The 25,307-nt window shown below is 43.4% G+C and overlaps 5 protein-coding genes and 1 long non-coding RNA gene across 6 annotated transcripts; 4 read left to right on the forward strand and 2 right to left on the reverse strand.

Moving 5' to 3' along the window:
• The first annotated feature begins 436 nt into the window (after positions 1-436).
• Positions 437-2,912, forward strand: LOC108056619 (kanadaptin). Its single transcript, XM_017140466.3, has 3 exons — positions 437-1,722; positions 1,775-1,969; positions 2,026-2,912. Exons 1-3 carry the CDS (start codon positions 538-540, stop codon positions 2,791-2,793), a joined length of 2,148 nt encoding a protein of 715 aa, XP_016995955.2. The 5' UTR covers positions 437-537; the 3' UTR covers positions 2,794-2,912.
• A 180-nt stretch (positions 2,913-3,092) lies between these two features.
• ChT (choline transporter) lies at positions 3,093-10,342 on the forward strand. The gene is made up of 6 exons (XM_017140462.3): positions 3,093-3,844; positions 4,827-5,202; positions 5,630-6,214; positions 6,667-6,988; positions 7,068-7,340; positions 7,881-10,342. Exons 2-6 carry the CDS (start codon positions 4,929-4,931, stop codon positions 8,266-8,268), a joined length of 1,842 nt encoding a protein of 613 aa, XP_016995951.1. The 5' UTR covers positions 3,093-3,844; positions 4,827-4,928; the 3' UTR covers positions 8,269-10,342.
• Positions 10,343-11,128: 786 nt separating this feature from the next.
• On the reverse strand, positions 11,129-16,252 carry Muc91C (Mucin 91C). Its single transcript, XM_017140467.3, is given in 6 exon segments — positions 11,129-13,815; positions 14,262-14,296; positions 14,299-14,331; positions 15,705-15,744; positions 15,746-15,798; positions 16,222-16,252. Coding segments are annotated over 6 exon segments (2,646 nt in total). The 3' UTR covers positions 11,129-11,361.
• Positions 16,253-17,914: 1,662 nt separating this feature from the next.
• LOC108056611 (uncharacterized) lies at positions 17,915-18,417 on the reverse strand. Its single transcript, XM_017140459.3, has 2 exons — positions 18,299-18,417; positions 17,915-18,226 (listed from the first exon to the last, which is right to left on the reverse strand). The coding sequence occupies exons 1-2, from the start codon at positions 18,306-18,308 to the stop codon at positions 17,952-17,954; spliced, it is 285 nt and encodes a 94-aa protein (XP_016995948.1). The 5' UTR covers positions 18,309-18,417; the 3' UTR covers positions 17,915-17,951.
• LOC108056612 (uncharacterized) lies at positions 18,113-18,451 on the forward strand. The gene is made up of 2 exons (XR_001769865.3): positions 18,113-18,254; positions 18,317-18,451. It is a non-coding gene; the product is annotated as an uncharacterized lncRNA (long non-coding RNA).
• Positions 18,452-19,723: 1,272 nt separating this feature from the next.
• On the forward strand, positions 19,724-20,247 carry LOC108056610 (uncharacterized). Its single transcript, XM_017140458.3, has 2 exons — positions 19,724-19,854; positions 19,942-20,247. Exons 1-2 carry the CDS (start codon positions 19,845-19,847, stop codon positions 20,214-20,216), a joined length of 285 nt encoding a protein of 94 aa, XP_016995947.2. The 5' UTR covers positions 19,724-19,844; the 3' UTR covers positions 20,217-20,247.
• The last annotated feature ends 5,060 nt before the right edge of the window (positions 20,248-25,307 follow it).

A 25,307-nucleotide genomic window follows, 5' to 3' on the forward strand; every position in this document is an offset into this window, starting at 1 on the left:
TCCATACAAAGTCAACTTTCAGAAATTTCAGCTATTCAACAGCCTCGGGGCTGTTGAAAATTTTTTTGAATTGCTGAAAAGCCATAGCTGTCACCTTTTTTTAAAAGTCGAGGCAACTCTGTAACATTTTAGTATCACCAGTACGCATTATTTATTTTAAAATCAACTTAGAAAGCATATTTGTGGTTCTTTTTACCTTGGTAACACTTTTAGACAGTAACTAGCAATAATAAATCAAATTTTACATGCTTTAAGTTCCGTGAAACTTTTCAACAAATAACAGCTGTTTGAAAATTCAACAGGAACCATTTTGGGTCGTTCCCTTAATTGCTGAAATTTTTTGTTGAATTTCAGCAATTTAACAGTTTATGGAATTCCCCTAATTAAAAAGAAATGCAATTATTTTGGGACAACTGTTGAAGTACTACGGTATTTCTTGGCGGTCAGTGACTGGTCCTACTGCGCTGAAAAACAGCTGAAATCTGCGAAAATTTGTTTACTCCTCGGAAAATTAACATATTTGGCCTAAGAATCACTATGAACGAGTTCAAAGTGCCCGCTCCACTGCCCAAACCCAAGGTGATCATCACAGAGAAGCCGCGCTCGGAAGTTCCCGCCGAACCGCCGCCTCCGCCGCCAAAGCCTCCCAAATCCTCTCCAGCAGCCGTCTGTCCCTACAAGGTGCCCAAGTGGTCGGCTCCACCGGCCAGCGATCAGAACTACAGCTTCGAGGTGCTCAAATCCGGCCAGATCATCGACACTGTGCGCCAGCTGCAGCAACAGGCGGTGTGGACCTTCGGACGCCTGCCGGAGAACGATGTGCCCGCCGCCCATCCGACGATCTCGCGCTTCCACGTGGTGCTGCAGTACAAGCCCAAGGTGCCGCCGAAGGCGGACTTCGAGGAGGGCGGAGAGGCGGAAGAGATGGAAGACCCAGAGGAACTAACCAAAAACGAGCAGCCGGAGGGTTGGTACATCTACGACATGGGCAGCACACACGGCACCTTTCTGAACAAACAGCGCGTGCCGCCGAAGGTCTACATCCGCATGCGGGTCGGCCACATGCTCAAGCTGGGCGGAAGCACTCGCGTTTACATTCTCCAGGGTCCCGGCGAGGATGAAGAACCCGAATCGGAGCTATCGGTCACTGAACTAAGGCAGAAAAGAGAGAAGGAACTCGCCGACGCGGCGGTGGAGAGGGAAATCCGGATGCTGGAGGCCGAGGAGCGGGAACGCAACGAGGGCGTCAGCTGGGGCATGGGCGACGACGCCGACGAGGAGACGGATCTCAGCCACAATCCCTATGCCAGCACCAATAACGAGGAGCTCTTCTTCGATGACCCGAAGAAAACGTTGCGCGGCTTCTTCGAGCGCGAGGGTCTCAATCTGGAGTACAGGTGCGATGAGCTGTCCAGCGGTTCCTTCGTTTGCCGTGTGGAGCTGCCGCTGGACGACTCCCATGGCAGGCCAATCATTGTGGAGGTCAATCACAAGGGACGCAAGAAGGACTGCGTGGTGCAGTGCGCCCTGGAGGCGTGTCGCACGCTCGACAGGCACGGTGTGCTGCGACAGGCCAACCAGGAGGCGCAGAAAAGAAAGATACTCAAGAAAGGCGACTCTGATGACGAGGATGAGTTCTGGGATCGCACTGGGGATGTGGCGCGCAAGAAGCAGCGCAAGGAGAATGCAGGAGCCAGTGTCACGCTCACCTATGAGGATTTGGTAGGTATTACAGATGATTTTCTTGAATATTAACTAACAATATCTTCCACAGCTAAAACAGGAGATTGAACTCAACCTGGAAATGGAAAAAGTGGAGCAGGAAATCGCAACCTACCAGCAAAAGGAGAAAAAGTTGAAGGAGCTGGCCGCCAAGCAGCAAAACGAAGGCGATGATCTGGATAACTTCATGGACATGCTCAGCGAAGATGTTGAGAAACTGGACAAGACCGAGATCAAAAAGCTGAGGGTTAGTGTAAACGGAAAATAATAATAAAATCAAACTTAAGTTTATTTCTCAAACAGTTGGAGCAGCAGCGTCTGAAGGGTGAGCAACTGAAGGTTGAACGTCTCTTGAAGATAGCCAAGCCAACGGCTCTGCCATTCGCCACCAGCATTGCGGCAGCCACGAAGGAATCGGTCGCCCAGGAGGGCAGTGCAACCAGGAAACAGCTGCCCATGATTGGCAAGAGAAATCAGTTTAGTAAATTCAAGGTGGTCAAAGCGCCGCCGAGCACACAAACTAAGCCCCAATCAAATGCATTTGCCTCGGATGAGGAGGAGGTCGAAGAGGAAGAAGCCAAGGAGGAAAAAGAAGCGGAGAAATTGGACAGCGGAGAGGCGGAACAGGAAGCTGTGGCAAAAACAACGACTACGGAGAATAAGAACTTGCCGGAAACCAAACTCCCTGCCGAAACGGAAGAGGGCAAACCAACAAACGCCGAAGCGGAAGTCTTAAAACCAGACAACGTGATGTCAACAAAAGTTTTAGCGGAAGTGTCAACAGTTCCCAGCGACACTGTTGCTTCAACGACGCCATCAGAATCAGAATCGGTGGAAGACAAAACCACTAGCGCCACAGCAGACGACACTATGGACACTCCGGGGGCAGAGGAGGCGCAGAAGAAGCGACGTCAACGTCAAAGACAGCGCAATAAACAGCGGCAGGATGTGGACATGGACCTGGACGAGCTGGCCGAGCACGAGGATACCGAGAAGTACGCCAAGTGGGTGCCACCAACCAACCAGAGCGGCGATGGCATCACCCATTTGAACGAGAAGTTCGGCTACTAGCCCAGCAGTAGCGTTCAAAACACTTGAAATATTCAGCTTAGGAATACTTTTAAGCTAGTCTAGACCTGTAATTGCTGTATTCTCTAAGACCCTCTCAATGTAACTTTGTAAATGTTAAACCCTTGAATATTTTCACTTATTCTCAATGGGCCAATGAGGGGGAACAAACTCCAGCCGCAGGGGGTGAGCTTTCCACCACGATTCCAGTGCTGGCAACTCCCCTTAACGCTGGCAAATCACCCCTAATTTGAGTCGAGTGCCAGTGGCGGCTTCCACGAAACGATTCATCCGGCGGTTCGGTGAAAATTCCTGCGCACATACACAAAATGAACGCACCGTCGGCTCTGCCATTTTCCGTCGAAGAGGCCATCGGTTCGTCGATGGGACTCCAGTACTTGAACTTCCAATTCAGTTATAATTTCGTCGCTCTAACCGCCAACACGGTCCGACGGCTGAACGTGGTGTCCTTAGTTTACCCAATAGCCCGTAGCTCATTTGTTTATCGCAACCAAATGGCTTTAGTTTAATTGCTAGATTAATTTTCAAATATCGATTCGACGGCTGCTTTCAGTCCACCTTGAAGTTTGAATCGAATTAATAGAGCGCCATCGATTGTAAATTAAAGCAAGCGAAGGCCTACCGAAAGTGTGGGTGGATTGGATTATTTATATAATCTGGAACATTTTCAATAACTTCTCGGTTTTAATGCGGCCGACACGCGTTTCCTTAAAAGCCGGAGCACATGTGCGGGTTACATTTTAGGACGCGTAACAGTCCGTCTCAGAAGACGTCCCTCCGCTGGGGCGACTGCTGTCTAGCCTAGTCTAGTAGTCTAGTGTTGCGACCGTGATTCCAGTTCCTAGAATCCTAATCCTCGAGTTCTCTGCGAGCAAAACTACTACGGGGAATCCCCAAAAGCCCTTTGGAGCAGGAAATGTTGCATAAGCCAAGGCGCATTTGATTGGCGCGCTTCTTTGATTGCCGTCGCTAAGCTCCGGAGTACGAAAATTGGCGTCCGCTTGAACTTGGCGCACAAATCCCAAAAGCAGAGGTGAGTCGCCTTCCGTTCGATTGCCCGCAAATGCGCTGGGACATGCGCAGATTGCACGGGGGGATTACCTTTAGACCACCCATCTCCATCTCCTATCCTATCCATATGCGCTCCGTGCTTTGCTCAATTTTTGTGAATGAACCCGATGGCCCCCCTTTTGCGGGTTTTGTGGCATGTGGTATATGGTATTGAGGTGTTCTCCAGGTGGCCGCTTGTTTGTCGTGGCTATGACGTACTTGACTCCCCACACGAGGCGCTCTGAATTGTTTATGTATTTTACATAAGTCGCAATCCCGACTATCTCACTCCCTGAACTCGGTCTGTTATATAAGCATGAAATGTGCGTGAGCCTTACAATCGGAATTAATTTCCGCACACTTAAACGTTCTTAAGTATGGCTGAAATTAGCTTGGAACTAAAAGCCCTGCAATTATTACAAGAAAATGTCTAAGAAACAAAGTTTTTTTTGTTAACTCTTTCCTAAAACATCTCTTAAGAACTTTTTAAAATATGAAAACTTTTTTAACTTTCGTAACTCTATTATTTTATAAGAAACCTACATTTTTATTATTTGTATTTTATATGACATTTATTAAAAGATATCAAGACCTATAGATATTGTCTAACCTTTATAGTGATTATTATTAGACGAGTGCTGAAATGATTATCCCCGTAGAGGTCAAACTCAATGCAATAGCTAGTTAATTGCGCGCCATTAGCAAGGACGCATTTTGTCATAAGTGGGCGGGATAAAGGGGGGCGGGAGTGGGAGTGAGAGGGGGCCAACTCCAATTATATCCTTGCGGACAAAGGTCAGGCGCACCGACGGCCATGGCCAATGCATTGGCTTAATATTTAATGCTTCGTGCTGTTGCCAGTTAATTGAAAAATGAGCTCCTGCAGGCGGCGGGCAGCGATATTAACCATTATGCTCAAGGTTGTAACTCATTTTTTCCCCCTCGAACCTTGTATTCCATTTCAGCTAAAGGTCAACCTCAAACCCTCTTTCGAGAGTATTAGCTTACAATAGCGAGTGGAGAGTCGTGATTTTTGAAGCCAAGGACACACCTCAAAAACTGCAAACATGATCAATATCGCTGGCGTGGTGAGCATCGTGATGTTCTACCTCCTGATCCTGGTGGTGGGCATCTGGGCGGGTCGCAAGAAGCAGTCCGGAAATGATTCCGAGGAGGAGGTGATGCTGGCCGGTCGCTCCATCGGCCTGTTCGTGGGCATCTTCACCATGACAGCCACCTGGGTGGGCGGTGGCTACATCAACGGTACGGCCGAGGCCATCTACACATCGGGTCTCGTGTGGTGCCAGGCTCCATTTGGATACGCTCTGAGTTTGGTATTCGGTAAGTGAACTCCACTGATATTATTACTGATATACATCAAATAAATATATTTAATATAAATATATTATAACTGATATTATTTAATATAAATATATTCAAATATATTGAAAGACTTTTATTATTGGATCGATTAAATAATGAAATTTCCATATATCATAAACTTTCCATTAAAGAATAAAAAGACGGAAATATTCAAATAAATAATTTAGTAAACTTTTAAAGCGAAAAATTAAACAGAGTTTCATAGACACTTATATATTCTCCATAAAAACCGTATCCATTCTTCGGCATTACCACTAATTATAGCTTGTATCCTTTTTTTTTTAATTTTTTAAGCTTTAAAATCTTTTAAACAATATATTGCAATATATCGAATTTTCCTGGTTTTATATTTTTATCTTAATTGTTTTTTCCTATATCTTCTTAGGAGGCATCTTCTTTGCCAATCCGATGCGTAAGCAGGGATACATCACCATGTTGGACCCCCTGCAGGATTCCTTTGGTGAGCGAATGGGCGGCCTGCTCTTCCTGCCCGCTCTCTGTGGCGAGGTTTTCTGGGCCGCTGGCATCCTGGCCGCCTTGGGCGCCACTCTGTCGGTGATCATCGACATGGACCATCGCACCTCGGTGATCCTGTCCTCTTGCATCGCCATCTTCTATACGCTCTTCGGAGGACTCTACTCCGTGGCGTACACGGATGTGATCCAGTTGTTCTGCATCTTCATCGGCCTGTGGATGTGCATTCCCTTTGCCTGGAGCAACGAGCACGTGGGCAGCCTGAGTGACCTGGAGGTGGATTGGATTGGGCACGTGGAGCCTAAAAAGCATTGGCTTTACATAGACTACGGTTTGCTGCTCGTCTTTGGGGGCATTCCCTGGCAGGTCTACTTCCAGCGGGTGCTCTCCAGCAAGACGGCAGGAAGGGCTCAGCTGCTGTCCTATGTGGCCGCCGCCGGCTGCATCCTGATGGCCATTCCTCCAGTGCTCATCGGAGCTATTGCCAAGGCCACACGTGAGTCTTAGACACCGAAATGTAATATAGATATTACTGACTAAGAAACTAGAGTATTTTTAAAGCGCAGGAAAAAATAGTTTGAAAAATAAATAAATTTATTTTAAATAAATAAATAAAAATATTTAATAAATTGATAGTTTTGGAATGTTCCTACCCTTTAAGAATATTTATATATTAAAATTAAAAAATAAATAAATAAAAAAATAAAATATAATATTTTATTTATTTTTTAAGTTTAATTTATAAATATTCTTGAAGTGTAGGAACTTTCAAAAACTATCAATTTATTAAATATTTATTAATATAGAAAATATTAAAATAATATGATACATTTATCTGGTCTATTTGAATCTCTATTTTAATCTCTTCAGATTATAATAAATAGCTGGATAGATATTTATCGTTCATATAACAGAACCTTTGACTAATGTCCCTCTTCCTTTTGACAGCTTGGAACGAGACGGATTACAAGGGACCCTATCCCCTCACCGTGGACGAGACGAGCATGATTCTGCCCATGGTGCTGCAGTACCTCACGCCCGATTTCGTGTCCTTCTTTGGGCTGGGAGCCGTTTCCGCCGCCGTGATGTCCTCCGCCGACTCCTCAGTGCTCTCCGCCGCCTCCATGTTCGCCCGGAATGTGTACAAATTGATTTTCCGTCAGAAGGCGTCCGAGATGGAAATCATTTGGGTGATGCGCGTTGCCATCATTGTCGTGGGCATCCTGGCCACAATTATGGCCCTCACCATTCCCTCCATTTACGGCTTGTGGTGCGTGAGAAGATGCATTATTTACCTGACTGGCAGCTCATTTGCCTAAGTACCCTGCTTATGTCTTCTTTCCGGACAGGTCCATGTGCTCGGATCTGGTCTACGTCATCCTGTTCCCGCAGCTGCTGATGGTGGTGCACTTCAAGAAGCACTGCAACACATACGGCAGTCTATCGGCGTACATTGTGGCCCTGGCCATCCGTCTGTCGGGCGGCGAGGCCATCCTGGGACTGGCTCCGTTGATCAAGTATCCCGGCTACGACGAAGAGACCAAGGAGCAGATGTTCCCCTTCCGCACCATGGCCATGTTGCTCAGCCTGATCACACTGGTCTCGGTCTCCTGGTGGACTAAGTAAGTATAATTCGTCAGGAACTTAAAGATTTAATAGATGATCAGAAGGTGTACAAACAGAGATAGATAAAACTTGGAGTTATAAAAAAAACCGTAGTAAATTTGTTAAATTTATTGCTTAGTATATGAATTTGTAATATTAATAGGCAAATTTAAAACTTTAATTTGCTTTCATGAAAATTTAATATATTTTGTAAATATTAATTTATTTCTTTGACCACTATTTTAAAGAATGAATCATGTAATTCACATTTTAAGGGAAATTTTTGTTTTTATGATTTCTTATATAATTTAAAAAAATATATTAAATATTAGGTTACACTTTATTTTAATAATTAATATTTAATATTAAATAGGAATATTTCACTTAAATATCCATTTGTTTTTGTGTGTCTATAATATTCTTTGGCCAATATTTAAAAAAATACTTTTTGTAATCCAAGTTTTATGTGAAAAATTCTCTTTCTAGGACTTGTAGTATAATTTAGAAATATTAGAGTTAATAGTAACTCACCTCATCTTTCCCTAACACTCTTACAGAATGATGTTCGAGTCCGGAAAGTTGCCGCCCAGCTACGACTACTTCCGCTGCGTGGTCAACATTCCGGAGGACGTGCAACGCGTGGGCGATCCCTCGGAGTCGGGAGAGCAGCTATCGGTGATGGCTGGACCACTGGCCCGATCCTACGGCGCTGCCACCATGGCTGGGAAGGATGAGCGAAACGGCCGCATCAATCCCGCCCTGGAATCGGACGACGATCTGCCGGTGGCGGAGGCCAGACGCATCAACCAGGAGACGGCGCAGGCGCAGGTCAAGAAGATGCTGGACACGGCCACCGGGGTGAAGCCCGCCGGCGGAGGAGGTGGCCAGATGAGCCAGAGCGGGATGGCCATGCCCACCGCGGAGCAGGATAATACGGCCTTCTGAGCGGAGTAGAAAGTCCCATAGGCCCGAAAGTAGGCTGCAGTCCGGAGCAGTGAATTATCCGATTTTAAGTTGCGCTTGTTAGGGGGATTCAAATGGGGGGCTGTTGGGTCGTCAGAAGGTGGGAAACGGAGTACAGAAAGTATTAGGAAAAACGTACGTTAAACACACAAGTGCTCAGGTAAAAAGTGCAGAAAGCTGATCGTAAAGTTTACATTTTCATTTAGCCAACTTATTGTGTATAGTTTCTACAAGCTTAAAGCGTTCTATCGGTATTCATTTTGATGTTAGAGAATCTATGTGTAAATGTTCAAAACGGTATCAGAAGTGCAGAAATCGATTAACCGAATACATATCAACTGCATTTTTCCTGGCCCGAGAATTGCAAAAAATTAACAAGAATACTACGTATTAACCCTGAAGAGTTAGGCCGGAAAAGAGGCTAAATTATAAGTACATGTATGTATAACCATTGAGTCGAGCATTTGAGAGATGTTTACGCCACGTAAGCAATACGAATCGGCATTCCTGGCATTAGCATATCGATCATATACTATTTAGATGCATCGTGCATATAATGTGAATCATGTGTCCTTCCAGAACGAACAAAGCTAAGCAAAACTATCCACAAACTAATGCAAACGAAACATATCAAAACAAGCGGAAGGGAAAGGAAGTATATATCAATATACATATCACTCGTGAAACTGTTGTTTGTAAGCTTTAGAGGAGAATCGAGATATACATACCTAGATCAACTATACCAATACCCAATAAAATGTGCAAACAAAGTAGTCGTGTAAGTGACCGAAAACGAGGCATATCGAGTTATATAGGAATGAATTTTAGCTGCTCTCAAAGAGCAAAACCACAAAGTATATGGCAGATCATACACAGGAAAGCATACAAAGATGAAACAATTATACATACTATATGTAACATGTTGCGTCGTAGTACCTAAATATATACCTATACAAAATCATATACACGAGCATATATATACATATCTAGAAACCAGCCACTTAGAGAGTTAAACCCAAGGAAAAACACCCACGACATTGACCCAATAAAACCTGCATAAGAAGCATTGGCTAGGGAGATTCTATTCTATATAAACACACGCTGCCTGAACCCCAAACCTCGACTTTTGATCTCAAAGTAAACCTAAAAAATTAACCCAATTGAATATTTATTCAAGAGATGTGCGTAGGTTCCTCTTTTTGAAATTCACTCGGCTCGTTTGTTACTCTTTCGTCCCGTTGGAAAGAACTAATCTGAATTTTAAACTAAATCGAAATCGAAATCTAACTAAAGTCAACGCAAGAAACGAATATGCGTAACTAACTTGATAAGGTTTTTGAGCCCTAAAAATACCATTACTAAATACATACAACTCACTTAATTGTAATAAATGTTGACTGCTTTTTGATTGAGCCTCGATGTTTGTTGTATTGGGGTAAAGTTTTTTAACGTTTACATAAGTGAAACTAAGAAGTGTTTGAGTCCATTTAGGATACCTACCATATGATACAAACATACATATCTGATATCTGTTCGTTGTTATTGTTATTATCTCTTGCATCAGATCTGAGTGTGTAAATTTCGATAGAGTTTGAATCCGTTTTAGCTAAGGAGTTTAACTGAATTTCCAGAGATCCTACATAAATAATTAAGTGTGTTTGTATTTCATGTTTCACGTTTCTTTGTGCAGTTAACCAGGTTTGTAAATAAGCAAATTACTCGAATCGTTTGTAAAGTTACTATCAACTAAACCAAAACCACCAAATAATTTATGCATTCAAATGCGATGACTTCGCTTGGTTAAAATCTTGGTCGAAACAATTCTGTTTGGCAATTAGTTAAAATATATATTTCTGTTATTGTTAACCAAACTTGGTCTACCCATTCCAAGTTCCCTTAGTGGCATTATGTAAACCAATCAAAGAGAAAACCAAAGCGAAATAGAACGAAGGGTTACGATATACATGATGTATTAAGATCAAATTAAACCGAATACATATCAATGTTTTAAGCATAGCGAAATGGATTAAAACCCAAGCAAAAAGAAACGAAAAAAGTATTTAATAAATAAAAGGTATATATATCTATATTGAAATGGTTTCTCTGTTGCCGCACAAACCGCTGTCTAGTTATTTATTCTATTTCTCAGTACTTATTTTAGTAACTGACTAACTAACTGACTAACCGACTGACTGACTGGCTTGTGAAATAAATGCAAGCATTACGAACCAACAAAAGCCGCCAAGTGACGATCCGAAGACAATAGAATTGTATTATCGCAGGTGGAAATTTCTCAGGGCAACTTAAAGAGCAAAGAGCTCTCCAGTCGGTGTCGCATCTCATCGGATTTTTTGGGCAAAGACAATGCATTTTTGGGATTCACATGTGGCAACTATGCGACAGTTACTTATTTTATTTAGTCGAAAGTCAGTCGGTTAAAAGTCGGTTTGCCCAAGTCAGACAGCTGCCAATCTTCTAGCCCCTCAACCGATCTCAATTAGCATGCTAATTATGCAATTAAGTTGTAATCTCAATTAGATTCGAATCGCAAGCCTCCGTCATAAGCTCATAACTTGTGTCGCTCAAGAATTGCCCCCTAATTGTGGCCCCTTGGTTGCCGTGGATGTTGTAGCAGCTATCAGATATATCCGGTATTTTCGCTACAAATTTGCATTGTTAGCCGATTTCGAACCTTCAACTGTCTTTGGGTCTTACATCTTCGCCGTTGTCTTGTCTTCTGCTACTTGGCTGTCAATTAGCCGAACGGAAGAATTCCGCAAATGTCGCTGATAGCGCGGATGTGAAGGGAACCGATCGCCCAGAACTGATGGCTTCCACGATCTTCTATGATATTCATCAAGTTGTTTATTTAACAAACGTTTCGTGTTTTAAATCTAATGGTACAATGAATTACGGCTAGAGTTCCATGGGAGAGAAAGAAGACGAAATGGACGAATTGATTGTCCTTCTGGGGAATAATTTACAATTGTGATTGAATGGCGACGGCGATGACATGATGATGGTGTTTTGTTGAGTATTCGAAGGCACGTGGCGTATGCGCAATGCAGTGGCTGTTTACTTCTTGCGGTAAGTGTAGCCACCGTCGGCACTGTAACCCTGCTGAATAGTCTCGGGCACCTGGCTGGGTGCATTGTACTCGTAGCCAGAGTCCTGCGACGGAGCACTGGGGTAAGGTCCCGAGCTGGAGGATCCGCCGGCTGGGGGAGCACTGTAGCTGGACGAGGGACCGCTGGGGAAGTTCAGAGAGGAGCCAGCCGATGGAGCTCCATAGGAGCTGGACGGAGCCGAGGGATAGCTGGAGCCCGAGGAGGAGGCACTGAAGGATGAGGAGCCCGAAGATGACTGATGGCTGGACGAGAATGAGCTAGCACCCGATCCGGTGGAGGGAGCTCCGTACGAGGAGGAGGGAGCGCTGAACGAGGCGGAAGGTCCTGAGGCAGGTGCTCCGTATGATGAAGAAGGTGGAGAGGCAGGTGCTCCGTACGATGAAGATGGTGTAGCCGGGTAGGGTCCTCCACTATTGGAATTTGGGCTGGGTGCGGAGTAAGACGAGGAAGGAGCCGATGGGTAAGGTCCTCCACTGTTCGAACTGGAAGATGGAGCCGAGTACGATGATGAAGGAGCAGCTGGATAGGGTCCACCGGAGTTGGAACTGCTGCTGGGTGCAGAGTACGAGGATGAGGGAGCCGATGGGTAAGGTCCTCCGCTGTTGGCTCCTTGACTTGGTGCCGAGTAGGAGGATGAAGGCGATGCAGGATAGGGTCCTCCACTGTTCGATCCCGAGCTGGGTGCCGAGTAAGATGAGGAAGGAGCCGAGGGATAGGATCCTCCACTATTGGCAGAGGCACTGGGAGCTGAGTAAGAGGACGATGGAGCAGCTGGGTAGGGTCCACCACTATTCGATCCAGAGCTAGGTGACGAGTAGGAGGAAGAGGGAGCAGCGGCATAGGGTCCACCACTGTTTGAGCTCGAGCTGGGGGCAGAGTAGGATGACGAGGGTGCCGAGGGATACGATCCACCGCTGTTGGCACTCGGACTGGGAGCCGAGTAGGAGCTAGATGGAGCCGAGTGGAAGGATCCACCACTAGAAGAGGATGAGAAGCTTCCGCTGCTTGAACCCGATCCGCTGCTGGGAGCTCCGTAGCTCGAGGAGGGCGGTGAGATGGGCTGGAACGAGGAGGAGGGAGCTCCGTAGGAGGACGATGGCGGTGCCACGGGGGCATCATAAGACGAAGAAGGTCCGGATGTGTAGCCACTGCTGCCCAGGCTCTGGGTCTTCGATGGAGCTCCGTAGTTGGTCGATGGAGCTGAGGCCGAGGGCACAAAGCTGCTCACACTGGGTGCTCCATAATTGGGCGAGGGCTTCGATGGACGCGATGCGGGTGGCAGGTAGTTGCTGGTGGGAGCCTGAGGTGGTGCTCCATAGCTGGAGGAGGGTGGTGCGGGCGCAGATTTGGGTGGTCCGTAGGAGGAGGAGGGCGCAGGTGCAGGTGCTCCATAGGAGGAGGATGGAGGTGCAGGTGCTCCATAAGAAGATGGTGGTGCTGGAGCTCCATAGGATTTCGATGGCGGCGCTGGTGCTCCATAGGATGAAGAGGGAGGAGCAGGAGCTCCATAAGATTTGGATGGTGGTGCTGGTGCTCCATAAGATGAAGAAGGAGGAGCTGGTGCTCCATAGGATGAAGAGGGAGGTGCAGGTGCTCCATAAGATGAAGAAGGAGGAGCTGGTGCTCCATAAGATGAAGATGGAGGAGCAGGAGCTCCATAGGAGGAAGAGGGAGGAGCTGGTGCTCCATAGGAGGAAGATGGAGGAGCTGGAGCTCCGTAAGACTTGGATGGCGGTGCTGGGGCTCCGTAAGATGAGGAAGGCGCGGCAGGAGCTCCATAAGACGATGATGGGGGTGCAGGTGCTCCATAAGACGATGATGGAGGAGCTGGTCTCGGAGCTCCGTAGCTTGAGGAAGGTGCCGACTTGGGTGGTCCGTATTTGCTGGAAGGTGGAGCTGGGGCACCGTAACTTTGGGAAGGAGGCGCCGACTTGGGGGGTCCGTAGCTAGAAGAGGGTGGGGCACCATAGCTCTGCGAGGGCGGAGCGGGCCTGGGAGCTCCATAGCTGGAGGACGGGCGACGGTGGTGAGGTTTCTTGGCCTGCGGCGGTGGTCCGTACGACTGGCTCGGCCGACTGGGCGGAGGACCATAGCTGGACGAGGGACGGGAGGCAGGCGGTCCGTAGGAGCTGGAGGGGCGAGGAGCTGGTGCTGGATATGGGCCACCCGAGGAGGCGCTCAGCGATGGAGCCGCATAGCTGCTGGACGGACCGGAGTTGAACGATGGCGCTGGTCCGGAGGCGGGTGGCAGGTAGGAGCTGGCGGGCGGGGCACCATACTTGGAGGAGGGGCGCTGGGGCGAACTGGGCGGCAAGTAGGCGTTGTTCACCGGCGGCTCAGCTCCAACATCGCGGACCACTGAAACGGCCACGATGGCCACGGCGATGACACCGAAAAGCTGCTGCAAAAACGAGGAAATTAGTAAATTAGCTTTTTTCATGACGCATCGATCGATGATCAATTTTGATGGGATCTCTTTGGCTTTGCACTGGGAGAAAGTTACAAAGAACTATTTTAATAATTGATCACAACAATTTATGGTTATAAATTGAATAACTCTAAGCAAAGATATATAATTATGAAACTCAACTCTGCAACTCTTTTTAAGTCGGGCAAATCATGTGTAAGGCCTTGTAAATCTAATTAAAAAAATATATATATTTCTAAATGCAAAAGTCCGACAATTCGGGGCAGTGTATTTTTCAATGCTAAATTTCTGTTACTAAAATAAAGTCGATTTTGGCTAAATATTGGTAAAACAAACAAATTGTAATGATAGCTCGGGACTTATTAAATAAAAAACTGATCTCTCCTCAAATATAATTTATTTTATTTCAGTGTACTTACCACTCGCATGGCTGCTGCTGCTTCTCCCGGGGATATGAGCTCGATGCGCTTCGAATGCAAATTAACCGAACTGCAAAGCGGGAGAAAAAGCGGGGCATTAGATAAAGGCAGTTGAAAGTGGAATACTGGCGAAAACAAAAAGATAGTTATAGAAAGATTACGTTAATGTTGCGTAAGTTTTTACGGGCACCCAGATGACCGACCGAGAGAGTTGGCGGACTTAATCGCTCGTCAATCTTGGCTCGGTCCGTCGGCCAATGCCAAGAACTGGCCAGCAGACGGAGCGTGTCGCCCGGCATTGAAACTTAAACTGAAATTGAAGCTGTACTCCCAGTACTTCACAACCATTTAATTTGGTTTTTTGGAAAATCACGGCTGCAGACAAAAGCCACTGCAATCGCAGCTTGGCTTAGTCCCATCCGGAGCAGAGTGAAACTCTGGTGCCTTTCTTTTGGTAGGAAATTGAATAAAAAGGGCCCTAGCTGTACTATAAGTGTGTGGGCGTGATCGACGGCGGCACAAAGCCATATAGCTTTTATGACATTGCAAAATCAGCCACGACAGTTGGCAATTTCTCAGCGCCACCATCATCAGTCGTAAGCCATAACCATTACACCCCCAGCTGCCTTGCATGTTGGCTTTTCTTTCGGCTGTTGAGTGACACATATTTCCCTCCAACTCCAGCTACTGCTGCCAATTACTGTCTCGCCGTTTTGGCCACACACTTGGCGTATTGCAGTCTTGACTTCTTGTCCCGTTGCGTCTTGTTGGCTTTTCAGCACTTTGCTTTATTGTTTGGCTCGCGACGCTTGTTTAGTGGTTGCGACAAATCTTTAATTATTTTCCAAACACAAGTTACTGGGTGACTAGATGACCCGCTGAATGTGAGGCAACTCCTAATTTGACATGCTGATTATGCAAGAATTTTTACGGGTTACAGGGCCAAGAATTCAGAATTCTTTCGATTAATTCCGCTCTGATTCTCTTTACCAAATTTAAGTAAATTTTTTAAAATTATTTATAAATATTTGTTACCAATTTTAGACTAGCAAAAATCGTAATGAAGTACATCTTTCACTTGCTTGTTGGTTAATTAATCCTTATTAAACAAGTCACATTGCACTTGGTTTTAAAATTATTGAAATCTATTTTTCTTCTACTTATAACTTCTGAATAAGGATAGGATATGTTATGATACAGAATTCGGCAGCACTATGATAAATAGGATTTTTAAACAATTACTAATGATTTACTATAGCACTTAAGAAAGTTACAATTGAAAGTAATTGATTGAACAAATTTCGGGAAAAAGAAAACTCATTTTTTTTTTATAAATCACGATTCGAATTAATCCTGTTTAAAGACCTTGTCACTTTTGGTTATTTACGATGACGATGACTTGTGATATATTATCAAATGAGTTATCCTTTATTCAGCACTAACCGTTTTCGTGGGCACCAGCTGCTTCTTTGATATTTTTGGGGGGCACTTTGCAGACGATGCTCTGCCGATGGACGAATGCGAACTACACTGCTGCCTGATGCGCAGCATGCACTTTTATACAAAAATCATAACCAGGCAAAGCCGCAAAAATAAAGACACAAACGAAACAAAAAAAAATAAAACGAAAAAATTAAAAGAAAAAAAAAACAATAACAATGCGGACAGACGAAAATCAAAAGCTCCAAGCCAAACACAATGAGAAGAAGACGCTGGCAGCGGCATGTCTTCGAGTTTGGTACTTTATGTAACACTTCAAATGCACTCACAAGCCGAAGTCGGAGTTAAAGCCACAGAAACCACCAGCAAGGCAGCAAGCACGGCGCATGCGCGACTTTGCCGCCAAAGCTGCGCATCTGCCACAGTGAAACAGAAAAAAGCAACAACAAAAAAATAACAAAGGCAGAGACTCAAGCGATCGACAAGCTTTTAGCATTTGTTTTTGCACTGATAAATCCACATTGATCGGGTGCCAAGTTCAGTGGCAACATCTGTCATCGCTTTTTCCTTCTGCATAAAGTGCCTGCTAAATTGGTCTATTAAATGGCGGTGTTTTGTGTCTTAAATGGCAAGTTGAGATGCGAACTACTGTTAAATTCTTTTAACGATTGTAAACAAGTTCTTAAAAATAAATTAAAAATATAATTAAAAATACTCCCCAAAAATGGTGTAAGAAAAGGCACCGCAGCGAAGGTGTAATGAATAAAGCATAAATCATAATTAAAAAAAAGCATAACAACTCTACTAAAATAACAAGAGAGAACGCTATAAACCGTAGTAATCGTATTAAATCGTAGTAAACCGTAGTAAGTCGTATTAAATCGTAGTAAACCGTAGTAAATCGTAGTAAACCGTAGTACATCGTAGTAAATCGTAGTTAGCCGTAGTAAACCGTAGTAAATCGTAGTAAATCGTAGTAAATTGTAGTAAACCGTAATGTAAAAGTTTCCCAGCATTGAACGGAATATATAGACGTATTCAAAACGAATTCGTATTTGTTAGAACACTTTTTAAAATCAAATCATAATCGTAACTCAGCTAAAGGGAGTGCAAGGAAGATGGAAATATAAAATTTTTTTGATTGCGCATAACTTTTTAATGAATGGTCCGATTTGAAAAATGTCTTCTACATTTCTTCTACAAAATTGCATTTATACTTTTCGGAAATTTTTAAAGGTGTGGGCGCCAGACACATTTTAAAATCGTTAGTGAGCGATTGTGGGTGTAAGAGGGGGCGTGGCGCCCAAAGAAGTCCAAGAATATGTGTGGATAATCTCAAACTTCTAGCTTTTGGTTATTAAAAACAATCCTGGTTATTTCCTAACAATTAAGTAATAAAGAATTCAAAATTGGAAAAAATAAAAGTTCTATTCTACAAACCGTAGTAAATCGTAGTAAATTGTAGTAAATCGTAGTAAATCGTAGTAAATCGTAGTAAACCGTAGTAAATCGTAGTCAACCGTAGCAAACCGTAGTAAACCGTAGTAAATCGTAGTAAACCGCAGTAAGTCGTAGTAAATCGTAGTAAACCGTAGTAAACCGTAGTAAATAGTAGTAAATCGTAGTAAGTCGTAGCAAAACGTAGTATATCGTAGTAAACCGTAGTAAGTCGTAGTAAATCGTAGTAAACCGTAGTAAACAGTAGTAAATCGTAGTAAATCGTAGTAAATCGTAGTAAACCATAGTAAACCGTAGTAAATTGTAGTAAACCGTAGGAGCTCCTACAATCTGAATGCAAAATGCCAATCTTCCAGCTTTTATAGTTTTATAGTTTTATAGTTTCTCCTGTTACATACTTTTGCACGAATACAATATACCCTTTTACTCTATGAGTAACGGGTATAAAAATGTTTACTTATAATGATAACATCAATTTTCGATATGAAAATTTCCCTGCAGAAATAAAGTTATCCGTGCATGCCTTAAAAAAACAACTTATTTGCTTTCTGTGGTTCAAAAGTAATACAAACTAAACTATACCAATCAAAAACTCCCTTTTTGAACAAAAAAAAAAATAAAAAGTAGCCTTCCCATATTAAAGCTCCTATTACAAACAGCTAGATATACCTACATTTTTTCGGAGAGTGTTTCACTACCCAGACCATTACTATTTAAAACAGCACCGTGCCCAATCAATCAATAACCAAATCATATTGCAGTTGTCAACGTTGTAGGGCTGGGTCATTTATTTTAGGCCACAGTTGGTGGCATCTCGGGCTTCTTCCAGATGTAGCTGGCCCAGGGGATGCACTCCTTGAGCAGGTGCATGTAGGCCAGTCCCTTGGGGCAGTCCACCTCGGTGGCCGGAGTCCCGAGGGTCTCGCACAGCCAGTACTTGGCGGCATCGAAGTGGTGCGTGTAGGTCTGGCCAATCTCCGACTCATCCTTGCAGGCGGAGCGACCGGCATCGGCACTCACACCCGCCACCAGGAAAGCGGCCAAGAAGATGGCACTCAGAGCAACGACTGGCGAAGAAAATTGATGTGACAATAAGTAATCGATAGGAAAATAACATTAAAATTCAACCTTACACCCACCAGACTTCATTTTTTCAGCTGTGAAAGTTTCTCGGTAGAAGGAACCAACTGAGACCTCCACGTTTCGGGGATGGAACTTTTATACTTTCGATGGGGGAAGAGTGCCGAAAAAAAAATGTGAAAACAAGAATAATAAAAGTATTGACATTTTGACACACGCGCGTCGCATCCGTTGATTATTATCAAGGGAGCAGAGCGAAAAGTGCGAGGGAACGGCGTCTTTATCAAGATGGGGAGGGTATATGCCAAATAATTTGGACCCCAAAGATAGCAAATATATAGAGAAACTTTATTTAATGCAACATCAGCAGATAAGAGCCAAGTGCATTTCTAATGGATTCTTCTTGTAGCAGCCCAACATTTTATAATGATAAATTTTAGCTTAAATAACAAATAGTTTATTCTCTGGTTTCAATAAAAAGTTATCCAATATTTGTATAAATATTGTAAATATTTTTCCTGCACAAATTATTTATCCTCTTAATGTCTGTAAATTTGATTCATTCATTTGCAGAACCATCACGCATGGAAATCTCCCCCAATTAACACAAAACAAATCTAAATGTACCAAGTCAACAGTCATCCAACATAATAACCATGACTATTTGTTGACACTTTGTCAAGTGTAAACCCAGCTGGCATGGCAAATCCATAATCGGATATTTCCATAATTCATAAAACAAATGCTGAAATCTGAATCCGTTTAAATTGTGCAACATTAAAGACTATCGTTCCATTCATTAATTAATTGCTGACTATCATTTTTTTGTTTTTTTTTGTTTTGTCATTTTGCCAAAGTATTTTGCATTTATGTTAACTGTTTGTTTCTTTGTTGCCTTTGTTTGGCTTTGGTATCGCAGAGCTTCGGGCGCCACTTGACCAATATAAATATAGCAAGAGGCAGCAAAAATAAAATATGGCAAAAAACCTCACGAAATGTGCCGGTTAAAAAACTGAAAACTAAAAACCGTTTAGCAGCCGGAGTGGGTCGTAGCCGAAAACCCTGAAAATCGCTTACAAAATGATTTAAAATGTAATTACAGTTTCCGCGTTGAGAGGTGGTTAAATCGGAGATGGAAAGGGGAGGAGGATGAGGTAGTGGTGGCCAATCAGCGGTTGCAACTCCCCAGCGGGTGACTGTTTTTTTCAGTTGGCTTTTGGGAGACAAGATGACGCTGCCGTATCGCATCGCATGTGTTAAGCTGTCTGATTATTTCAGGTTGGCCAAGATACTGTATGATGTGGTGGCAGCGCAGTGCAGCGGCTAATTATCGATTAAGCCGACACGCTCGGGCTCTGGGCCAAATCCAATTAATGCGACCAAGTGAAATGCGGCTCGTTATGATTGCCAATGTTTAGACAAACATTCAGGGCGACATCCGCAGGCGGGCTAAAAAGCTAAAAATAAATTCAAACTCATTTGGACTAAGTGATTTTGCTTGTGCAGCAAGCCAATGTCGGGGCAACAAGTGCCGAATGCGATAAGGGAAATTCGGCACTACTATAAATATGCCAATTGGCGGCCATCGATTGCAACACTTTCATCATGTACAAGGGTGAGGCATCACATCACCCACCAATCAGCCACCGAACCGAGAACTTCTCATTCTATTCCTCTCCCATCTATTCTATCTTATTCCTAGGCACCCTGATCTGCTGCCTGCTTCTGGGCCTCTTCCTGGCCCTCAGCTCCGCCTACAACGGCCAGGACATCTACGCCGAGCCCAACTGCGCCATCGTCGAGGATCACGGCCGCAAGTTCCGCGACATCTCCGACCCCACCCACTACTGGGTCTGTCCCGAAGGTCAGGAGAGGGCCGACTACATCCAGTGCCCCGACAACTACGCCTTCATGGAGCAGCAGCAGGCGTGCGTCGTCTGGGAGGAGTGGAAGTGGGTTGAGCCCTACACCAAATAAACAGCCAACTCTCCTCCGAGATGTGCAGAAAGTCTAAGCCGTTTATGTTTCTTTTCTGCGGCCAACTTTTGATTGGATTCGATTGGATTTACGGCCGGGTCAGGATGGGTGGGGTCATTTGGTGGTGCAAATAAATTAATTATGTGTCCCAACTTTGGGCAGTACAGTGAAAAGGCCTTATGAGTAACTTGGAAGGAATTCGGAAATTAATTCTACTTTTAATGATATTTTAAATATTTTAAAACGTACTATAGGTACATTTTTTCCAATAACCCATTAGTCTAAATCATAGCAATTCAAAAGTTACATTTTCTAATTTAATGTTGTATTTATTATCTTTTTAAAACTACACACAAAACTTAATTATTTTAAAAAAAAATTTAAAAGGTAATGATATAAAAACGGAAAGTATAATCCAAGCCACTGATTGGATACTGTATTCCCCACAAATCCCAAAAAATTCCATGACAGTCTAACCATCCGAAACTCAAAGTCACCACATCGTAAGTCTATTGTATAACACGGCAATTGCTGGTTGTGGCTTGCCTGTTTTCACTGTAATGATGCTGCCTTGGACCTGAACTTGAGCTCCAGTCCCCACCTGAGTCTGAAGCTGAAGCGCAAAGCTCGATGAAGCAGAACTTTTAATTAACCAAAGCATAGATATACACACACGGTTCCCAGGGGCCCTGGGTTGATGGGCTCATGGGCCATGGGCCTTCATGATGTCACGGGGAGGCAAACTATACGGAATATGAGATACGTCTGATAAACGATAATTAGGCAGTGCGTGTCTGTTGCGCTTGTAATGTTATCTAACACCTCTTCGATTGGCAATCAAAGCTGTTGCCGCTGTGCTGCTACCACAATCAATCAACTCGTATTGTGCCCGAGTCTGAGTCGCCGACTCTGCAATCCAAAAAATCATTCAAAATACGAAAAGGGGAAAAAATAGAGCCAAAGACGCACTTCAGTAGTGCTAGTGCTCCAATTTGGAGCTTAACAAAATATGTGTATAAAAATTGGAGCTCACATATTTTGGTAAAAGTCATAAATATCAAAGCGTGGCGAGGAGAAACACACCAGGCGCTCGCATTAAAAGTGAAAAGTACTTCAATAAATTTAGTTAGAAATCATTGCCGCAATGCAAACACGCAGTTTTTATAGTCGATGGCTGGCCGTTGGGCTCAAGTGTTCATTCGGTACGTTGTGGGCTCGTTGTGGATGCCCCACGGCAGTTAAAGTGCCCATCGATGATGGCATCACATAATGAATTCGGATGTGCTGGAGTAGATGGAGGTGCCTCGGCATTCACCTTACCCAAAAGATCTCAGGCCCGCTATTGAAGAAAGTCAACGCGGCGGCCTTGACAATTCGAAGAAGCTCCATTATCTGCATGCAGATAAGACTCGATTCCCATTCCCAGTCCCAACCCCCTATCCATTGGCAATAGCAAAACAACAAAGGTAATGGTAATGGCAATGGCAATGGTAATGGCGATGCCAACTAGATACTCGTACCCCTATTGGGGCATGAAAACAAAGCACTGGCATTAGTTGCCTCATTTGCCAATACAATATAGTAATGTGGGCTCATCTTTATCAGATGTCGCCACTTTTCTGGGTTAAGATGAGCTGCAGCCGCTGGTTTTGCTTTTGGCGCTCCAATCTCGAGTGCTGAGTCGCACTTGGCCAGCAATTACATCGAAAAACGACATCTATAATTATTCCCATTATGTATTTACGGGTATCTTCATGCATCTTTGCAGAGTTGTGCAAATAAGGCAAACACTCATCGAGAAATAAACTCCGACATTGAACCAATTTTCACGTCTTTGTTTTCAGCTAATAAATAAATACACATTAATGACAAAATCATTTTTAATGACAGATCAATAAAAGATTGGATTAATAGCATAAAAATTCTATATTACACTTAGAGAAAGACTTGATCTTAAAAAAAGTAACTTTTAAAAATCAGAAATATAAATTAAAAATTTATTAAGTCAGGAATAATTAAATTTGTTTTTTTTGAAACAACTTTGTTGTAGAAACAAATTTTTGGAGTGTAAAATCGATTTTTTTACTTCTCACTAGCGACCCCATAAAAATTGGAATATGCAAATATGTAATTAAATTGGAAAACCTATTAATATTCCATAGCAAAATGGAAAGTTTCTTGGACAAAGTTTTTAGTGTCCCTCAGTTTTATGCAAACATTTCAATTTGCACTAAGGATTAACTTTTATGACCTTGACTAATTGGGTCTGTAAAACTTTTTAGTTTCCTCGTCTTCTGGCCACCACTGACAGTCTTTGGTAATTATCTATCGCAATCCATCTCAATCCAGCTGCCGAGCTAGAAACCGCAGAGCTAGCTGCTTTGATTGATGGCTCCACTGATTTGACTGATAAGAAAACATATGTGTATATAGCCTGGCCATGCAAACGCACATACATCTAATACATGGGCTGTCAGGCCAGGTGAGTGACAAATTGACATGTCGCAAAAATGATGAATTTACCAGCGGCGGGCGGACAGAAGGAACCTCACCGACAGATAGATAGATATATGGACGTCTGGCTGAGTACTGACTACTGACTATTGCCGACTGAAGAAGTAGAATCCAAATGACCTTTCATTAAGCTGACAAATAAATTCAAAGCGACATGACTGCAAGAACCGCCCTCAAGCGATCTAAAAAATGGTATTTGAGTGCTCTGGGCTCAAATTTAGCATAGGTCAAAGTTCGTGAAGCTGAAGCGGGATTTCGGTTCAAGTCCATTGCTGACGTCATTGAGCCAGAGCCAGAGCATTCAACGTACCCACATCAGGAACAATAAGCCGGAGCTGTAAGCGAGACTGAAAACCGAAACCCAATCTGAAGCCCGTGGCGTGAGGAATATCAACACCATCTCGGCCGCATCTCACCTGTCAGCCCTCACCTGGTTTTTTTCTCGGCTGGGTGGCAATTCAGGCGAAGTAAAACCCCTCCGTGATATGCCGGCATTAATATTTCACAGTCTGGCCCTCTTTTAGGCATACCCAATTTATATGCATTAAAACTTTATGCCTCTTTCAAACGGCGGCCGGTGAAATGTCGCTGTTCATCTGCAATGATTGCCAGGGATCTGAGTGATTGAGGTCTGTCATCTGCAGACTGTTAATTGAATTGAGGGCTTATACAACCAGACAAAGCCTGAAAATGTTCAATATTTCAGCACTGAGCTTCTGTCCTTTGTTCTTCTCAAAAATAATTAGAACATTGTTTGCCGTTCCATTTCCATTTGAGTGCACTCTGAAAATTGCTCACAATAAAGTGACACTATTTAGTTAAATAAATTGAGTATTAGCCAATCTATACATTTTAATCGTTCAACTGTAGAATTCAGCGTTTATTAACACGAAATAAACTAATAAAAAAATTAAGTATTTCGAAATCTTCTTGTAATTTTATTACTTTGTATTGTTATATTGTGGTTTTAAAAAACGTAAACGATTTTTATTTTATGAATTTCTTTTAGTTTTAACCAGTTTGTCGTCAACTTTTGTATTTAAATAATTATTTTTTATTTACCTTGACTATTAAAAAAATCCGCGAAGTCTTCAGAACTATTTTCTGTAAACTCAATTTAACTCAAATATTTTTTCAGTGTTACCCATAATCCACACAAACTGTTTCGTAATAAGTAATGCTAAATCATCGGCAAATTGCAAAAAACTTTTTTATAGTTGTGAAAAGGGATGGTTAACGGGGGGGTGGAGCGGAAACTGCACTTTTCCCAGAGAAAAGCTTTCACCATACCCGCTTCTCCTCAATTCCAGTCAAGTTGAACAGCTGATGAACAGCTGGAAGTCATATGTGCTTGTTGGGAGCACTGGAAGCTGTCGCTGGAAGGCAGAGCGAGTTCATTCTGCGAGGAACCGAAGGAATCTTTACGAATAACGGCTCCGCCTACCGCTTCCAGTCGACTCCTAGCTCGTGTGGGTGTGAGTGTGTGTGTGCGTGGGAGAGGATTTCGCACTTGTGTGGGTAACAAGGCCACACCCACGCGGCCATGTTTGAATGAAATAACAGTAAAGGCAAAAGGAAATGCCAAAATGGCAAAGTCAAATGCAAATACACTTTTGCGAAACGAAATGGCATGTGAAACATGGGCCACAAAATGGGAATTGAAACACAGTAATATGAATTTAGGTTACAGGCCAAAGGAAAAGGGACAGAAGTGAGTGTGAGCAAGAGAGATAGATAGAAAGAGCTTGGGTGGGTAGTACAAATTAACTGCAAGTGTTGTTATCGTTGTTGTTTGGCGTTAGTAAGTTAGTTAAGGTCATCGAAATGTCAAAAGTTGCATTCTCCGATTTTCGAGGGGCAGGGATAATAACACGCACACCAAAAGCTTGTCCCGTTGACATTGGAATAAAGCTGACAAAACAAAAAAAAACACGCGACACTTGCAATTAATTTTGGCGGACTCGCCCTCCAAAACCAAATGACAATAGGAATATTTTTGGACATTCCCTTGGGCTTTAGTTTTATTTTCGGTCATCTAATAATGCTCCTTCTCTTTCTCTCTCTCTCTTTTGCACCCATTTAAAAGTTGCTTTGATGTCGGCCATTGTTAGTTCCTCTTCTTCTTATCCTTCTTTGGCTCTCTCTTGGTCCGCCTACTTCCATATCCCTCTAGCTGCGCAAAGCGTCGTCTTAATTTTAATTTTATTGATATTATTCAGTTTGCGCAGATTCCATTAGATTTTATTGCCCACCACAATTTATGCATTCTCCGCAATTTTCTCCTAATCTGTTTGGCAATTGCAAAACTAGTTTTCCACTTATAAGCACATACTAACTTGAACAAAAGCTAGAAAATTCCACTTACTGTAATAATATATCAAATAAAAACACCTCTTAACGAGGTAAAAAACTAGTGACGACCGCACCTTCAACATACAAAAGTTCTGATATCAACATTTGTGACGAAAAATTATTACACTCGTCATTAAATAGACTTTCTAATATTTTCTCATTCGGCCCGCCCTAGCAAACTATTCCAGCCTTTTTCCCCTTACAGGCATTTTCTATTGCAGCGTG

The sequence above is a fragment of the Drosophila takahashii genome, chromosome 3R (genome assembly GCF_030179915.1).
Source record: "Drosophila takahashii strain IR98-3 E-12201 chromosome 3R, DtakHiC1v2, whole genome shotgun sequence".
Taxonomy (NCBI): domain Eukaryota; kingdom Metazoa; phylum Arthropoda; class Insecta; order Diptera; family Drosophilidae; genus Drosophila; species Drosophila takahashii.